Source organism: Malaya genurostris, chromosome 2 (genome assembly GCF_030247185.1).
Source record: "Malaya genurostris strain Urasoe2022 chromosome 2, Malgen_1.1, whole genome shotgun sequence".
In the NCBI taxonomy this organism is placed as follows: Eukaryota; Metazoa; Arthropoda; class Insecta; order Diptera; family Culicidae; genus Malaya; species Malaya genurostris.
This window is the reverse complement of record NC_080571.1, coordinates 988,925-1,005,631: the sequence shown is the minus strand read 5'-3', so window position 1 is coordinate 1,005,631 and position 16,707 is coordinate 988,925. Positions and strand designations below refer to the sequence as shown.

The following is a 16,707-nucleotide window of genomic DNA, read 5'->3' as shown; positions in this document are numbered from 1 at the left end:
GACCTACTGAAAATGTTTACTTGATCCTGAAGCATATTCATTTAATGATCGTGTTGTTTCACCCACCGGCTGATAAAGAATTAAACATAACATGAAAATAACGATAATGATCCGAAAAATGACATCATAATAGTATGTTCACATTAGCGCTGATATCAAGTGATATACGGATATACTTGATATCCGATGATATCATGTGCGATATCACTTGATATCCCATACAATTCGATGTCAACGCGTATCACCATTTTAGCATGATATCCGGGATATTATGTACGAAATCATGTCGAGTTGTCAAAAATCGCAACTAGCAACACGGACACATTCTCAATCGCAGTAATCGGTAATCTAGTTTTAATAAAAATAAAAACAAAAACAATTTTGCATAATGGATGGTATGAAGAAAAGATCGAAGCCTATCCAACGAAAAAATGTGTGGTTTTCAGCTCAGATCCAGCTACTGATTGAAATGTGGGAGGACAAAATTAATGATCTTCGTGGTAGTCGAAAAAACAGTCATGTGTATGAAGAGATCAAAGAGTCGTTCAAGCCACATAACATCGACGTTTCAACAAAAGAAATAAAAAATCGAATTCACAATTTAACCGCGCGGTACAGGTAAGTAATTTTGCTCATTTTTGTTATACTAATTGTATCCTTTTTAAACATTATTTCTTCATATTTTTCGTGAAACATATTTAGTGTATAATAACCAACTATCAACTGCAGTTTGTTACTCACTCAGTTATTTTTACATTAAACATTTTTAGGAAAGAAAAAGCATCAATCGGTCCATCAGGTGGATCTCCTTCATCGTGGCCATATTATGATAAAGTTCATAAAATACTCGGTAGCTTCAAAATAAATAATATCGAATCGATCATTGTGGATAGTATAGAAAATAATACCGGTTGTAACTATCACTTGAAAGCATGAAGTATATAATTGTCAAGTATTTTATTTCATTCCCAGATTCGATGAATGGATGAGTGGCTGAATGTTGATGAATCCACCTTTGAGACAGATCCATCAACTATTAATCCCCCGACTCAGCCCGGTTCCGTCCCATATTTGAATACTTCTACTGGCCTAACAAAGACAAGATTTAAGAGATCCCATGTTCAGAACGAGCTAATTGAAGAATTTCGAAAAACAAATAAATGTATTGAGCTGGAGCTAGAATACATGAGAGAAAATGATGAAAAATTGCTATCTTTAGAAAAAGAAAGAAACTTAATTCTTAGAGAAATGAGCGCCAGTTCAATTGCACTTAGTAATGCACTTATTGCATGCTTAAACAAGTGACAAGCGGCAGTGAATAATACGAAAAACAATGCACAGTGCGGTTACTAGATTTGAAGAAGTGAATGGCTGATCTGTCACAATATTTTAAAAAAATACAATGAAAAATCGAATAGTATGAATGATTTATTAATAGTTGAAATAAATGTGTTAAATATTACACTCTTGGTTCAGGCAGGTATCAGTATCATGTATAGAGATTATCGCAAGCTCGTTCATGGTAGCTGCAAAGAATGCCATTTAGCATATTATACAGGGTCCGGCACTCGAAGTGTAACCAATTAAAAAGGCCATAAATTCAGTTTGGAAAATTACTTTTACTTAATTAAAAGTACAAAATGTGTAAAAATAATACAAAATTCAGAATCAATTCACTTTTGCTCGATATGACCACCTTTTGCCTTGACTTGATGACTTGAGAGAGCGAAGGAGTTGCTTCGTTTGGCCGAATGTGACTTGCAGGTATTTTGGCCCACTCGCGGACAATAACTTTTTTCAGCGCCTCGAGACTGGTGTATCTTTTAGTTCGGACTTTGCTCTCCAAAATGTCCCAAAGAGAATAATCCATTGGATTCGCATCTGGTGAATTCGAGAGCCATTGTGTGGACGTGATGAAGTTCGGAACGTTGTTTTTCAGCCATTCCTGGTTCACTCGAGCTTTGTGAGACGGTGCCGAGTCCTGTTGAAACGTCCATGGTCTGCCACCGAGATGTTTGTCTGCCCACGGCTTTAAAGCAACCTCCAGAATACTTTCCCGATAATATGTCGCATTTACCTTGACGCCAGGCTCGATGAAAACGATTGGAGAGCGCCCATGTGCGGTTACAGCGGCCCAAACCATTATCTGTTGCGGGTGCTGCCTGAATCTTGCTTTTAAGTGACCAAACGCATTTTCTACAACTCGTCTTACTTTCGATATAGCATAATTGAAAGCTTTTTCTTTTTCGCTCGCTGTTGTACTGAACGGGAATGGTTTCATAAGTTTTTCTGACAATCGAAATGCTGAGTCCCCAACGATCAAAACTGGCACATTCACTCCGCTGATATTTCGTAACAGATTTTTAAAAACTGGCTCAAAATGTTCGTATTTCAATGCACAATTCTCATATATTTGCGAATCGTTGCATCGCCCCGGACTACCGACGTTTATTTAGAGAAATCTGTACCTAGAGAAGTTGTTTCTAATTAACATAATGCTAACCTAGCTAGAAATAGTTTGAGGAAGGCAAGCAAATATGAGTTATCAAACCATTATTTGAAGTATTCTCACCTACCTGTAATCTACCAAAGCCAGCAAGACCGTGGAGTACCACCCTCTGTAGTTATAATAATCGATTGCTTCTTCATTACTAGGCCTAACCTCAATATGACATCCATCTGAGAAACATTTTCATGAGAAATAGAAATCAGTCAATTAAGGTTAGGTTTGCAGTGGAAGATAAATTTTAGAAGTAGCTACTATTCAATTAACCTATTGCACCATAACATTGACACTTTCTTTAATGCGTTTTTCACTTATTGGATATGTGTTGAGAAAATCTTGTTTCATAACACGCCACACTTCGTTGCAGAATTCAAACAAAATTTGATTCACTGTGGATATAACCAACTCCAAACATATTTGCAAATGTCCTATACTCAGCCGATGACCCCAAGGCATACATAGCAATTGCAACTCTTTTACGGAGAGGAATACATTTTCGGAATTTGGAATCATATTTTTGTATATTTTTAACTTTATCACATAACACGTCGAATGTATGCGGCAGCATCCTAAAATTTTCCTTAAAGAAATCAGCCCCGTTATTGAAAGCGTCCTTTTCCCAAAATTGGCAGGCTCTTTTCTGAAAACGGAAAACACGAAAATCAATCACTTTTCAATATAAAATCTTAATTTTGATTTATTATTTAAGTCAATTGTACCTTTGTCCATATTCTTCGTGTTGACTCAAGCTGTCCTATCTGACTTAATATCAAAATATTTTTTCTTTGCCATTTCAAAATATTTAGTAAATGTCGCCGACGTTTTTGCTGTATGATCCTTTCACGCACTGAAATCATTTTTCACTCACTTTTAATTTCGATGTTTTTTCTTAATATGCTTATGACGGATCAAATAATACTAAAAGATGTTAAAAATGTCAAATGATATTACCTTGTTCATATGTGAACACTTCGACGTGATATGCATATCATCTCGGTATATCAAGTGATATCAGCGCTAATGTGAACATGGTATTACAGAAGAATATATTTAGAGATTAAAATGAAAGAAAGCTGAATCAATAATACCCTCTCACGCTAATTTCACGCATGCCTCACTAAGCTTTACTTCCATCAAACGAAAAACTAAGTTACAACGTTAAGCGCTATTTCGTTGAGTTATTGGTATTTTCCCACACCCACGTATATAAGCAAGATAAACACACGATGAAGTTTGCTGCTACTTACAAAAAATTCAACTCACAGGAAAACTAATCCTCCATACTACACAAAATTGTGCACCATAGATGTGAGCGAATGACAAGAAAAAATGCATGATTTTTCACGGAGAAAACTTCGAGTCGGAGAAGTGTAGATGCAAAAGTTTTAGAGACGTGTGCATAATTTTCTAGCTTGAAATATGGATAATTTTTGTTAACTTTCACCCGCACATAGAGTCAAGAGGGTTTTCAGAGCCGAGAGACTAATAACCATAAATCAACACCTCGAGAAACGAAATAAACCCTACATGCTTTTTGTAATATTATTTGCTCTGGTCATTATGTGTTTTTGTTGTAGGAAATAACTTGTCATGTTGTGTGCAAAAAAGAAAAACACAAACACATTTAACCATTATGTAAACATTGAAATGGAAATTATACCAATTTTGTCAAATGAACGTAAACGATAACCCAAGAAGTAAATGTAACTAATTGAAATTTCAAGATCTACAATTATTTTAGAATTGTTATTTACGTTAGATATGTTCTGGAAGAAACACCTTATCACTGTTAAGTGTCACAATATTACCGAAAAAAAATCATTGTAGAACAACTTTAAGTGCATTTAGATCAATTGTGCTGTGAATCACCAACTTGCCCATGTGACACTAGCAGTTATAGAAGTATTGCAAAAATCGTCGTGTTAGAAACGAAAATAAACTATAACAATTGTGCAACTTATCAAACATTTTCCAAATGACTGACACAACTGTATCGGTGTATGCCGAAACAGCTATAAATCTCCTGCGGATGAAAAATAGCTGAGCCAATTGATACTCTTTTAAAGGTAAAAATTGATCAGCTGAAAAGAGTACTTTTCTCGAATTGTTAGGTCAGTGTGTGCAGTTTTTTCATGTTTAGAAACAAAACTTGCAATTTGAAAACAGTTGTGTAAAATTTAAAATGTTTGAAATGAACGCAAGCTTGCTGATATGAGAACATTTGCGTTATCATAGAAATGGCAGAAATACAACATTACATAAGCAATGAAGTAAATCTGAAAACTTGTGTATGGTTTGCATCTTGCTGAAATAATGAGCAGACCTGTCATCACTTTTGAAAGATATTAAACGAAAAGTGAAATTCATTAAAGCTACTTTAATTGGTATATATTACCGCTTGAGAAACTTTAACTAGTTTAATACAAAAAAATTAACCATTTTTTAATGCGGATTACCGTTTCCAGAAATATTCACATATTCACGAACCCTGTTTTTTAGGTAATATAAATCATTACGTTGTATGAACCCATTTTTTTTTTTTTTTGCAACACACTGTTACGATCAATGCCATATTGGAAAATATAGAAACAGAAATCTTTTACAGTTTTTTCAAGTGCTGTTTTCTGTGCTTTCAGGATATTTCATCAAGCTTCAGTATTTCTGTTTTAATCCAACTAGAGTTATGATGAAACTTTGCTCATTTTATTCATATTCGCATCAATATCACCGAGAGATTCATGAAAACACTTTTCTTTGATTTATAAAGAGAAACGAGAAAATTGCAATACCAAGAAATTGAAGTTGCTTAGAAACCAGTTTTAACGATGTTTTGTTTGTTTTACATAACACCACAAGAACTTTAATTTGAAGCTAAGTTTGTGTAAATCAGTTAAACCATTTCTGAGAAAATGCTAACTATTTCAATTTCGGTCGGATCTAGAAAAAAAATCAATAAAAGACTATGAGACTATACGCTTTTTATTTCGAATCGAAGTTTGTTCAAATCCGTTTAGCCGTCTATGGGAAAATTAAATGTACATTTTCTAAGTGACAAAAACAAAAAGGTAAAACACTAAAGCTTGTTCGCGACTGGACGAATTAAATTTCGCTCCCAGCCTTCCTGACGGTTGTTATCAAACGTGTATCGAGGAATTTAAGAATGATATAGACAGTTCTGGCAGGAAAATTGAGCTCGTTTTGCAAGTTTTCTCACTGACAGAAACGAATTTTCATGACGACCGCTTACAATCCCTTTTCGCACTTGCTCTTCTTTCGACGTCATCTTGAATCTATGCTTATAGTATCACCAAAAATTCGATAGTCCCACAACAAAAGGGCCTAACTGCAAATGAGAGCCTCTCTTTGTTTACTTTCTCTTTTGATTATTACGGAGCCATTATTGCAAAATCTCTAATGTTTCCAAAATAATTCGAAAGCTTGTAGTTTTACCTTGCAAGATTTGAGAAGAGTAAATCGTCAAATATAAAATCAGTTCGGTAAATCGTGAAAGAAAAAGTAAACAAAGAGAAACTGTTATTTGCAGTTAGGCACTTTTGTCGTGGGACGGTCGAATTGATTTAACACAATGAACAGACATACGTTCATCAGTCTGTAAATTATTTCTCGCGTTGATGAATTATGTTCAGAGATATGTATATTTTTTTTGTTCCGATTATAGAGGTGTTAACCTTAAGGTCATTCGCCTCTTCGGGCGAAAAAAAAAATTTTTTTTCTGACCCTATGTGCGGGGATGGGAATCGAACCCTAGTAGGCTACGTGAAAGGGCATCGACTTACCCATCACGCTATACCCGTCCCCTTCGTTATAATATAAATTAACGTCACATATGAAGAATTACAACAACAGCGTATTGAAACAACAAGAGACCATGAGACCGAAACACTTAGTAAAATTAACAAACAAAACATGAATCGAATCAACACAGCATCTCTGCATCAGCATTTTTTGTTTGCCCACCACACTCCCCCACACCAAAAAGCTTCAATTTGGAGCCCCCTGGTAGTGGATTTACAGCTCTATTCTTACATTGTTAATGTATAATTACACTAATCCTACATACTTTAAAACAATGTGCATTAAATTGGCATTCAAAATGTAATTGAGCATTATTTTACAACAATCTTACGCCGTGCTATATATCGAAATTCAATGCTATATTTTGGAGCAACGAAACTTTAATAATAACTATAAGAGTAATAATCCTATAATAATAATAATAATAATAAGAACTATAATAATAGTCTAGTAATCGCCCTTTTCAGCTTTGTAGTAGCATTGTAAAAACATGTGTAACTCCGCTGCATTTGATCAAATTGCATTTACAGCAAACAATTTTTCACTGAATTCGTAACAGCAAATCATTTTGCTGAAGCAAAATACAAAAATTTGGTGTGTTGGGAGGAATTTGCTTGAAGAGTACGTTGAAGAATTGAAATTTCAAGAATTTGTTTTGCCGAATGACTTTTTCATCACATCGCGTATGAATAAAGAGCCTTTTTAGAACGTAAACATAATTCAGAACCAAGAAGTTTTATATGGGAGATTTATAGTAGAATTGAAACTGATAGGCGCGTATACAGCGCTCTTCAAACCCCCTCCAAAACTCAAAACATTATTATATTATGTAAGCTCTTCTCGTCGAATAAATAAATAATAAAACAAATAATTATCAACAATCGACTTTACAATAGTAAAATTTTCAAATAATTATATAAAAATTTCCATTTTTATGGGAATTGATCAAAATGTTCTGAACGACCCCCCGAAAAGAATTTTTGGGTACGCTTCGGAAACAGAAATAAACGTATCTCCAGCAGAGATGCCAGATATTTTCATAGGAAATCTGTATTACTCTCTATAAAAAACCTGTATTTATCTGTATTCACTAACAAAATTAAATTCCAACAATAAAATGATGTTAAAAGATTTTATTCCAACACATTATGGCTGTAGAATGGTAGATTCAATGAGACCAAGACTTTGCTTCTCGTCAGTGCAATCAAATACTAATAGATTGCTCATACGAAAAAGTTTTTATTTTGCTTCTTGGGAGATTCGTTTTAAATTTAGGAAATATGTATCAAATCTGTATTCTGTATGCGTATGTAAAAATCTGTATAATACAGATAAATCTGTATAAATGGCATTTCTGAACTCCAGCAAGCCGTTTTAGATTCATTCATTCGAACAGTTCTTTTGTCACTGTTCTTAAAACTGGTATACGGTATAAGGGCATATTCAGTAGTGTTCTAGTTCTAGATGCATAATTTATGTAAGTTTTAAAATTTAAATCTTTCAAATTTTAAAACAAGAAAAACAGGCAGCCCCAGTAGTGGTTTACTCATGTTTCAAATAAAGAAAAAATAGAACGGCATCGTATGCCAGTTAAAAATTTTACAGAAGAACTGTTTGAATAAATAAAAGTAGAATGTCTTGCTGGAGATACGTATGTTCCAGTTTCAGTTCTGTTAGGGCATATTCAGGAGTGTTCTAGTTCTAGATGCATAATTTATGTCAGTTTTAAAATTTAAATCTAGAAATTATAACAAAATAAACTAGCAGCCCCAGCAGCGTTTTATCTGTGTATCAAATACAGAAAAGATAGAACGGTAGTGTATACGAGTTTTAAATTTGACAGTAGAACTAGTCGAATAAATAAAACTAAAACGGATTACTGGGGATACGTTTGTTTCAGTTTCATTTACATTATAGACCATATGAATCTTGCAGCTGCTGAATTTGCTCTAAGCAGCAGTTGGAAGTTTTATATGGGCGATCTATAATAGAACTAAAACTGAAACAAACGTATAATCAGCCAGTCGTTCTAGTTTTTTTTTATTCGAACAGTTCTACTGTCAAATTTAAAACTGGTATACACTGCCGTTTTTTTTTGTATTTTTGAAACACGAGTAAAACGCTGCTGGGCTGCCAGTTTATATTATGTATGGTATAGTCGAAACAGGTATATTATGTATGGTTACAAAATGTCAAAACGATGGAAATTATAAGTTTAATTGATTGTTCACTATTCAAGATTAACAAAACTGTTTTTTTTGATCGTCCATGTCCCATATCAACAGTTTGAACAATCCCTCAGGACTGACCCCTTTGGTTAGTTTCTCTTCATTTGATGTTTTTCGAATCGTGTTAAATTGAGATCTCACTCGAAGTCTGTAGTGTTTCAGGGTCAGATGAAACACATTGTTTCTAAAGAAAACGCTGAAAGCAACTGGTAGTTGTATTATTTGGGACCAACCTACACAGCAAAAATAATGCTGTCTGTTATCTGTGTGGTGAGTTTTTACAGAGCCTGCGTATGAGACGAATTCTATAATTCATTCCATAATGAACGCAGTAACGTTCATCCAAATGTTCATCGCCATGTGCTAGTTGCGGAAAGCCACCCTCCAATTCGACGGAACGACGGACCATCGTTTTTAAATATCTGTATCCGGTGCAAAAATATATCGGTACCATATCTGTATCAGAATCTCTGCTACATAAATATCAGGAAAATGTCAGCGAAGCTCGGTTAAGTGAGCAAACAAAAGCTCTTACGACTACCTTTTCTCATGCTAATCAAAAAAAAAACCAAATCGGTATTTATTTTTATGAAAAATTAAATTTTCGGTATTTTAGGATAACATAGAATGCGGTATAGAAGTCAAAAATCGGTATAAATACCAAGAAATCGGTATAACTGGCAACGTTGGTCTAGAATTCCAAAAACCTACACTGCAAAAAATTTGCACGCTAGCATCTTGTGCAAAGCATTTGAACTATCACTAAATGTAGAACACATGAGATTCATGAAAATATACACTTAACTTATAAAATGAGTGTAAAAACTGTTGATTTTTAGTGGAAATCATGCTACGTTTATCTTAAATGCACATCAAAACTATAAGATATATCGTTACCTCTAGATTATATATGAATTTCAAACGATAATCAGATTGTTTTCCACATAGATTTCAAGTGAAACACAGATGACCGAATCAAGTTAGTGAATTTGCACATGAAATCTCAAAACAAATCGCTTTGGTTATGTATTGAAATAAAAAAGCATATTGAATTGAAGTGCTGTTTATATACACACTAAGATTCGATTCCGTTGTTAGGTAATTTTTTTGACGAAAATTTTCGGTAATTAACATTACATGAACTTCATTTTACAACAATTATGCAAATTTTTACCAGACGATCAGTTTTACGCAAGTTTTCATTACAGAATTCTGTAAATATATATTTAATTTACCCGGCAAATCTGAATAGTCGCCGAGTACGGTAAAAACCATACCGTCCGTATAGTAAAATAATCTTCCAATAACCGAACTTTTGTAAATACTGATTGCCGTAAAAACTAGCTATCAAACAGTTATTAAAATTTTCAGTATCTTTTTATTAACCAAACGAAAAAATGTCTTGAAAGGTTCGTCGAATGGAATGAGGTACAAGTTTTTAAAACATTAGATCTACTCAAAGCTTTTTGTTTACTTATAGGCAGAAAATAATTTCGTATCACTTGCTGCTGATAGGTTTCGTTCGAGAGTTATTTCTGGTGGAATTGACGGGTTATACAATGATCCGAATGGCGCTCATAATTCCGGTCAACCGGGAAATGAAGTAACATGTTTTCTAGACATTTTTTTCTATTTCTTCGTGATATACAGTGCACCGTAGTCATGACTGATTCTAATTTTCTACACTCGTTTCTAAGAAAACTATCCAAGTCCGAAAAACCTTATCGTAAACTAAAAATGTATGTTATATTATGAAATTCGAAAATCTATTCAAATTCAGAATTTCAACCAAAATTAAACAAACACGAAAAAATTCTTTTCTTTACGTTTCGTCTTAGACTCGTCAGTGCAGAGCAGTTTAAATTGAACTGCTTAATGCAAACTTAAACAGTTCAACTTGAACCGCTAAGCAGACGTAAAGTTAATGCTACTTGCAAAACACTTATTCAATTCAATTACCGAACTGATGTCATTAACATTTTAACATGTGAAAAAAGTAAAAAAAGCTTGTGTCCGTGGTTGGAAAAATAATAAGTGCGGATTATTTATTTCTAGTTGAAAGGCTTCGAAGGTGAATTTTGATTATGGAACTTTATATAGGTCCACCACTAAAGAGTCTTTAGTAGAGTTAATAACATTTTTATAATATGAATTTCTCTTCCTAACCTAACTGAATTTCTCTTCCTAACCTCACTTTGTTTTGTTCAATTCCAGTGAAAATCTTGGATTCAACCGCAATCTAGACAAATCCATGTTATTTTGCAGTTATTATGAATTTATTTTAAATGAACCTTCGTTGAAATACAATCCTATTTTGCTTTATATATATTATTTTATACCAAAACAAAACCAAAAGAAAATCAAGAAGAAGAAATTTAAACGTCAATTCATTTCGCTTTTCTTACTCGATTCTGAATGATTTCCGAACGAACCGGTTGTTGGGGATATTTCATTCGGAATCGGTTGTTGTACAGGAGTTGGAATTGATTCGGAATTCATTATGATTTCCACATGAAATTCCGAATGAAAATTTCTCGCCGATTCGGAATTGATTCGGAATCCATTCAGATCTGATAATGTGGGTAATATCGACTCTGCTCATAACACGCTCATTCAATGTTACTCTCTAGCAGAGATGCCATTTATACAGATCTATCTGTATTATACAGATTTTTACATGCTCATACAGATTCAATACAGAGTACAGATTTCCTCGATTTAATACAGATTTATACAGTTCTCACAAAAAGTAAGAAAAAAAACTTTTCTGTCTGAGCTATCTTTTAGTATTTGATTCCAGTGACGAGATAAAAGTCTATCAATCAACGGACAAATAACAAATTGATATAGAAATCTGTTGTGAAATCCATTTATATTATCATTTGAAACCAATTTGAACTAATATTCAAGGAAGTAATGGCATCATGAAACTTTACTGTCAAACTGAGAGTTGTATAATCTGACTTGACATTGCATATTGAGTGTTGAAATTCCAAGACACATTATGAAGTCAACAATTTTAAACTAGATAAATATATGGAATTACAATTCAATTGTTGTGAATAAAAAATAAAAAAAAACTATGAAATTTCGTCGTTAAATATTCTTGTGAGCGCGGCAATCACTGATTGAGTCTACCATCCTACAACCACAATCTATTGGAATAACATCTTTTAGGACCAATTTGTTGCAAGAATTTCAATTTATTAGTGAATACAGATTGCGTATACAAAGCAATACAGATTTTCTATCAAAATGTAACTTTTGAGAAAATATTTAAAAAAGTTGCATTGTTTTTAATTTACACGCAGTTTTGATTAAGGTAAAGAATTCATTAGATAATTCGAATGATATTGAGTAATATTTACTCACTCGAGCTATTTTTCCCATATGTAGTACCGAGTAAATGTTACTCAGAATTTGACAACTACCATACTCACTCAAAAGTGAGTAAACAAGATTTACTCACTATAGAGTAGTAGTATGTCAGTTTTTTAAATTTAAATCTAGAATTTATACCAAAATAAACTGGCAGCCCCAGCAGCTAAAACTGCTTACTGGGGATACGTTTGTTTCAGTTTCAGTTATATTATAGACCACCCATATGAATCTTGCAGCTGCTGAATTTGTTCTTAGAGTGACATTGAGCAAGCGTGAACTAAAGTGGTATTTCGGATGCCCAACAACGAAAAACCCGACGAAACTTGTAGAACAAAACGAACGCATGTATTTCGTAAGAAAGGAAATTATTATTAACTAGGAAACGGAAGCGTTGTATACAGCAACATACTCGACAGTGGTGTTACATTAAAGTAGGGGCTCACAAGGTTAATAGAGACGGTGAGTTCAAGGGGCTGCTCCATCAACATGAACACCATTTATTTTACATCAACAACGAAAACACACCGCGGATTTCCAATATTGGCATTTCATCTATCGGAAAAGGGCAAAATGCGTTGTGTACACTTTGGCTCTTTCGCCCTTTTCTCATGTTGATCTATACACTCAGAAAAATAGTATGGTTACAATTACTATATGGGGCGGTCAATTCGACCATGAGAGTATAGTGGTTTTCAACCGACTATTAATTCGGATGGTTTCAACAACAGTCAAGTTCATTTTTACTATTCATGATTTTGGCTCTAGAATAGTAATATTGAACAGCATATCGTATGAATAACTATTGCAATTGGGATGATTAGCGTAACCATGACCGCATCTTAGTTTCACATTGTTCTCTTGTTGTAACCAGAGCCATGAAAGTTTTGGCATTTAACTTCTAGTTATTTCAAACATACAGAAAAGTTGTATGAATTTCTATTTCAGAACAAGAATAACAGAAAAAGTTTTGTCATAATGTTTTTTATTTTTCAAATTTTACACAGTCACATCGATCAGTGGTAATCAAGTTATGGTATGAATCGCTTTCGTTCATTGTACCTACCGCATAGCTGCTGTGTCCACTACTGTTTGTTTACTTAAGCTCTCCGGTTCCAAAAGTCTTGTCGAGTCAAGATGCTCGACATCTGCAAAGTTGCCTAGCGATATTTTCCTATATTTTTCATCGAATTCTTTTTTTTTTGTTTTCAGCTTTTCTCGGCTAAGACCAGGTTTGGTCCATCTCGCCGTTCATCGGATTCAAGCAATTTTCATCCGGAAAGTGGATGAAGTTCGCCGTTTCTTCCATAATGCGTTAGTTGTTGTTCCCACGCATCAGATAATAATCTAGTATGAAATATTCATTAATGACGTGACTTTACTGAAAAATAAATTCCTGCCGATGAAAGTTCAAATTCAGCGATGAAACGAGTAGGGATACAAAATACTTTACTCATCTGTGATAAACAGTCGCAATACCAAATACTTTCGCTAATCATCCACTGTTATGTTGTCCACGAACGATTTTTTTTGCTATACTGAAACTTTACGTGACAATAAATAAAAATGAATGCATTTATTTACAATGTGTATAGTCAGCACTATACATTAATGTGCTTATTACAAAAACTATGTTGATGTGAACAATACGAATAGTTTTCTCAAACATTCCAATTGTCTAGCCAACTGTATTCATGGTAACATTCGAATATTGGAAAGAAAAACATACACACATAGTAGCAATAACTATTTCGCTTTTTAAATTTATCATGTTCGAGAGCAAATTCACCTTACTTGTAATTGTAATTTTAACTATGTTCTCATATTAGAATTGACAACCATTGTCAAAATGACCATGCCAGATAAGTCATAAATAGAAATAGTTTTGTCAAGTTGTAGTCTTTGTTATCTAGTACTTCATACAACACAAATAGTGAGTAATTTGATATCAAGGTCGTCGATACTATTTAAGCGTATAGTTGAAATAACTATGAAAAAAAGGTTGCAGTAACTATGATATTTTTCTCAGTGTAGAATTATTCGATAGTTTAATAATCGAATGCAATTTTCAAACTAATCGATTAAATTTTAATTGACCCGACATCCCTACATGCGCATGCCGTTGCATAGCTCGGGTGAAAGTACAATATTACTTCCAACATAAATCCACTACGCTACCTTCGTTTCATATGGTGACAGGATTATTTTTGAGGCAGTTGCATTCGGATTAGGAATTGCGAATTACAATGTCTGGTAAGAATGATAAAATTTTTCGATGAAGAAACCGTTTATTGCCAATATTTTAACTCAAGGTGTGTCCGCGGGTGAATGCGACTGTCAACATCGTTTCCGATGTTTATTCTGCTCTGACACGGAAGAGTTCTGTAATTGTTTCGCAGACAAACATCACGAGCACCCCCGACAGATGATGATCTCGGACGACCTACTATTGGCCCAATTTGGTACTACAACAGATGAGTCGGAATATGAAGAAATAAATATATTTGACTGTCCGTATTGTGACCGCCGGAAGTTGAGCATCTCCAGCCTAAACGATCATCTCTCATTGGAGCACCAGAGCATTTCTTCCAGTGTTCGCTGTCCAGTATGCGTTTGTTTTAACGATAGCTATTTATTGCTAGGGAATACACATCTTTCTGAACACCTCACCACGAAGCATAGTGTTACTCTTGATCAATATCAAGAATCTCTTCTGGTTTACGATATCTACTGTGACGACGAAAGAGGTTTACTGAAATTCATAGCAGCGACACTTCCTCCTACCGATTATACTATGAAGAAAGAAAACATAGTGTCGAGTTCTGCTATTGACCAAGAATCTGATGATAGAACGTCATTAAGGTATTTGCACAATTATATGTAAAAAAATATATAACTGATTACATTTCGCTCTAGGAAAACAATTGGCCGCATATGTGCAATCTGCCTGGATTTAATTTTTGAAACATGTGGTCGTGAACTGATATGCAAGCACAAATTTCACTCAGAATGTATCAATCGTTGGATCATCAAAAGCCCCACCTGCCCCGTGTGTAGAATTTCTATTATGCGTTAAACAACTTTTAAAAATACGTTATTTTTATGTATTGTAAATTGCATTATAAATGCAATTGAAATGTTTACTCAATAAAATAAAAACAGCCTCTCATTAGTGTTATCAATTATATGTATTAAAAATACTTAAAATATACTCGGTTTTTAGTCCCTAATGTAAAATCAGAGAAAATGACGATTCAAATCGGTATCATTTTGCTACAAAATGTGGTCATTCCTCAGTTTTTGAGGATTGAGCTTTTTTGCCTTTCTCATATAGAAAGGTTATGCAATCACTGTGAAAACCGACTTTTGAACCGAGGCCCGGAGGGCCGAGGGTCATATACCATTCGACTCAGTTCGTCGAGTACGCAAAATGTCTGTGTGTATGTATGTGTGTGTGTGTGTGTGTATGTGCGTATGTGTGTATGTAACGTTTTTTTTGCACTAACTTTTCTCGGAGAATGCTGAACCGATTTTCACAAACTTAGATTCAAATGAAAGGTCTTGAGGTCCCATACAAAATTCCTGAATATTATTTGGATCCGACTTCCGGTTCGGAAGTCACACAATTATGGGGTAAAATGTGCAAAAAATTGTGAAAATAAGTGCACTAACTTTTCTCAGAGATGGCTGAATCGATTTTCACAAACTAAGATTCAAATGAAAGGTCTTGAGGTCCCATACAAAATTCCTGAATATTATTTGGATCCGACTTCCGGTTCGGAAGTCACACAATTATGGGGTAAAATGTGCAAAAAATTGTGAAAATAAGTGCACTAACTTTTCTCAGAGATGGCTGAATCGATTTTCACAAACTTAGATTCAAATGAAAGGTCTTGAGGTCCCATACAAAATTCCTGAATATTATTTGGATCCGACTTCCGGTTCGGGAGTTATGGGGTAAAATGTGCAAAAAAAGAAAATATGTGTTCTAACTTTTCTCATAGATGGCGCGACCGATTTTCACAAACTTAGGTTCAAATGAAAGTTCCTGTTGTCCCATGCGTTATTCCTGAATTTCATGCGGATCCGACTTTCGGATCCGGAAATATAGGGTAAAGTGTGTTAAAAATTGTATACCATCACTGAAAATAAGGAAAAACCTTAAAAAAAATTTCTAAATCGACCTCAAATCTTTTCCAATTTGATGATTTTTATCAGTAGACGGTCAAACAAACCGATTTCGGTTATTCTTTTAAGTATCGAAGAAATTTTTTTTTTGCCTTTCTCATATAGGAAGGTTATGCAATCACTGTGAAAAACCGACTTTAGAACTGAGGCCCGGAGGGCCGAGTGTCATATACCATTCGACTCAGTTCGTCGAGTACGCAAAATGTCTGTGTGTGTGTGTGTGTGTGTGTGTGTGTGTGTGTGTGTGTGTGTGTGTGTGTGTGTGTGTGTGTGTGTGTGTGTGTGTGTGTGTGTGTGTGTGTGTATGTAACGTTTTTTGCACTAACTTTTCTCGGAGATGGCTGAACCGATTTTCATAACTTAGATTCAAATGAAAGGTCTCGTAGTCCTATACAAAATTCCGGAATATTATTTGGATCCGACTTCCAGTTCCGGAATTATGAGGTAAAATGTGCAAAAAATTGTGAAAATAAGTCCACTAACTTTTCTCGCGGATGGCTGAACCGATTTTCACTAACTTAGATTCAAATTAAAGGTCCTGCGATCCCATACGTAATTCCGGAAATATAGGGTAAAGTGTGTTAAAAATTT

The 16,707-nt window shown here is 34.3% G+C and overlaps 2 protein-coding genes across 2 annotated transcripts; both read left to right on the top strand.

The window, feature by feature from the left end:
• Positions 1 to 388: 388 nt before the first annotated feature.
• Positions 389 to 936, top strand: LOC131432904 (uncharacterized). Its single transcript, XM_058599481.1, has 2 exons — positions 389 to 618; positions 771 to 936. The coding sequence occupies exons 1-2, from the start codon at positions 389 to 391 to the stop codon at positions 934 to 936; spliced, it is 396 nt and encodes a 131-aa protein (XP_058455464.1).
• A 13,123-nt stretch (positions 937 to 14,059) lies between these two features.
• On the top strand, positions 14,060 to 15,008 carry LOC131426904 (E3 ubiquitin-protein ligase Kcmf1-like). Its single transcript, XM_058589665.1, has 3 exons — positions 14,060 to 14,181; positions 14,241 to 14,790; positions 14,845 to 15,008. The coding sequence occupies exons 1-3, from the start codon at positions 14,175 to 14,177 to the stop codon at positions 15,002 to 15,004; spliced, it is 717 nt and encodes a 238-aa protein (XP_058445648.1). The 5' UTR covers positions 14,060 to 14,174; the 3' UTR covers positions 15,005 to 15,008.
• Positions 15,009 to 16,707: the final 1,699 nt, after the last annotated feature.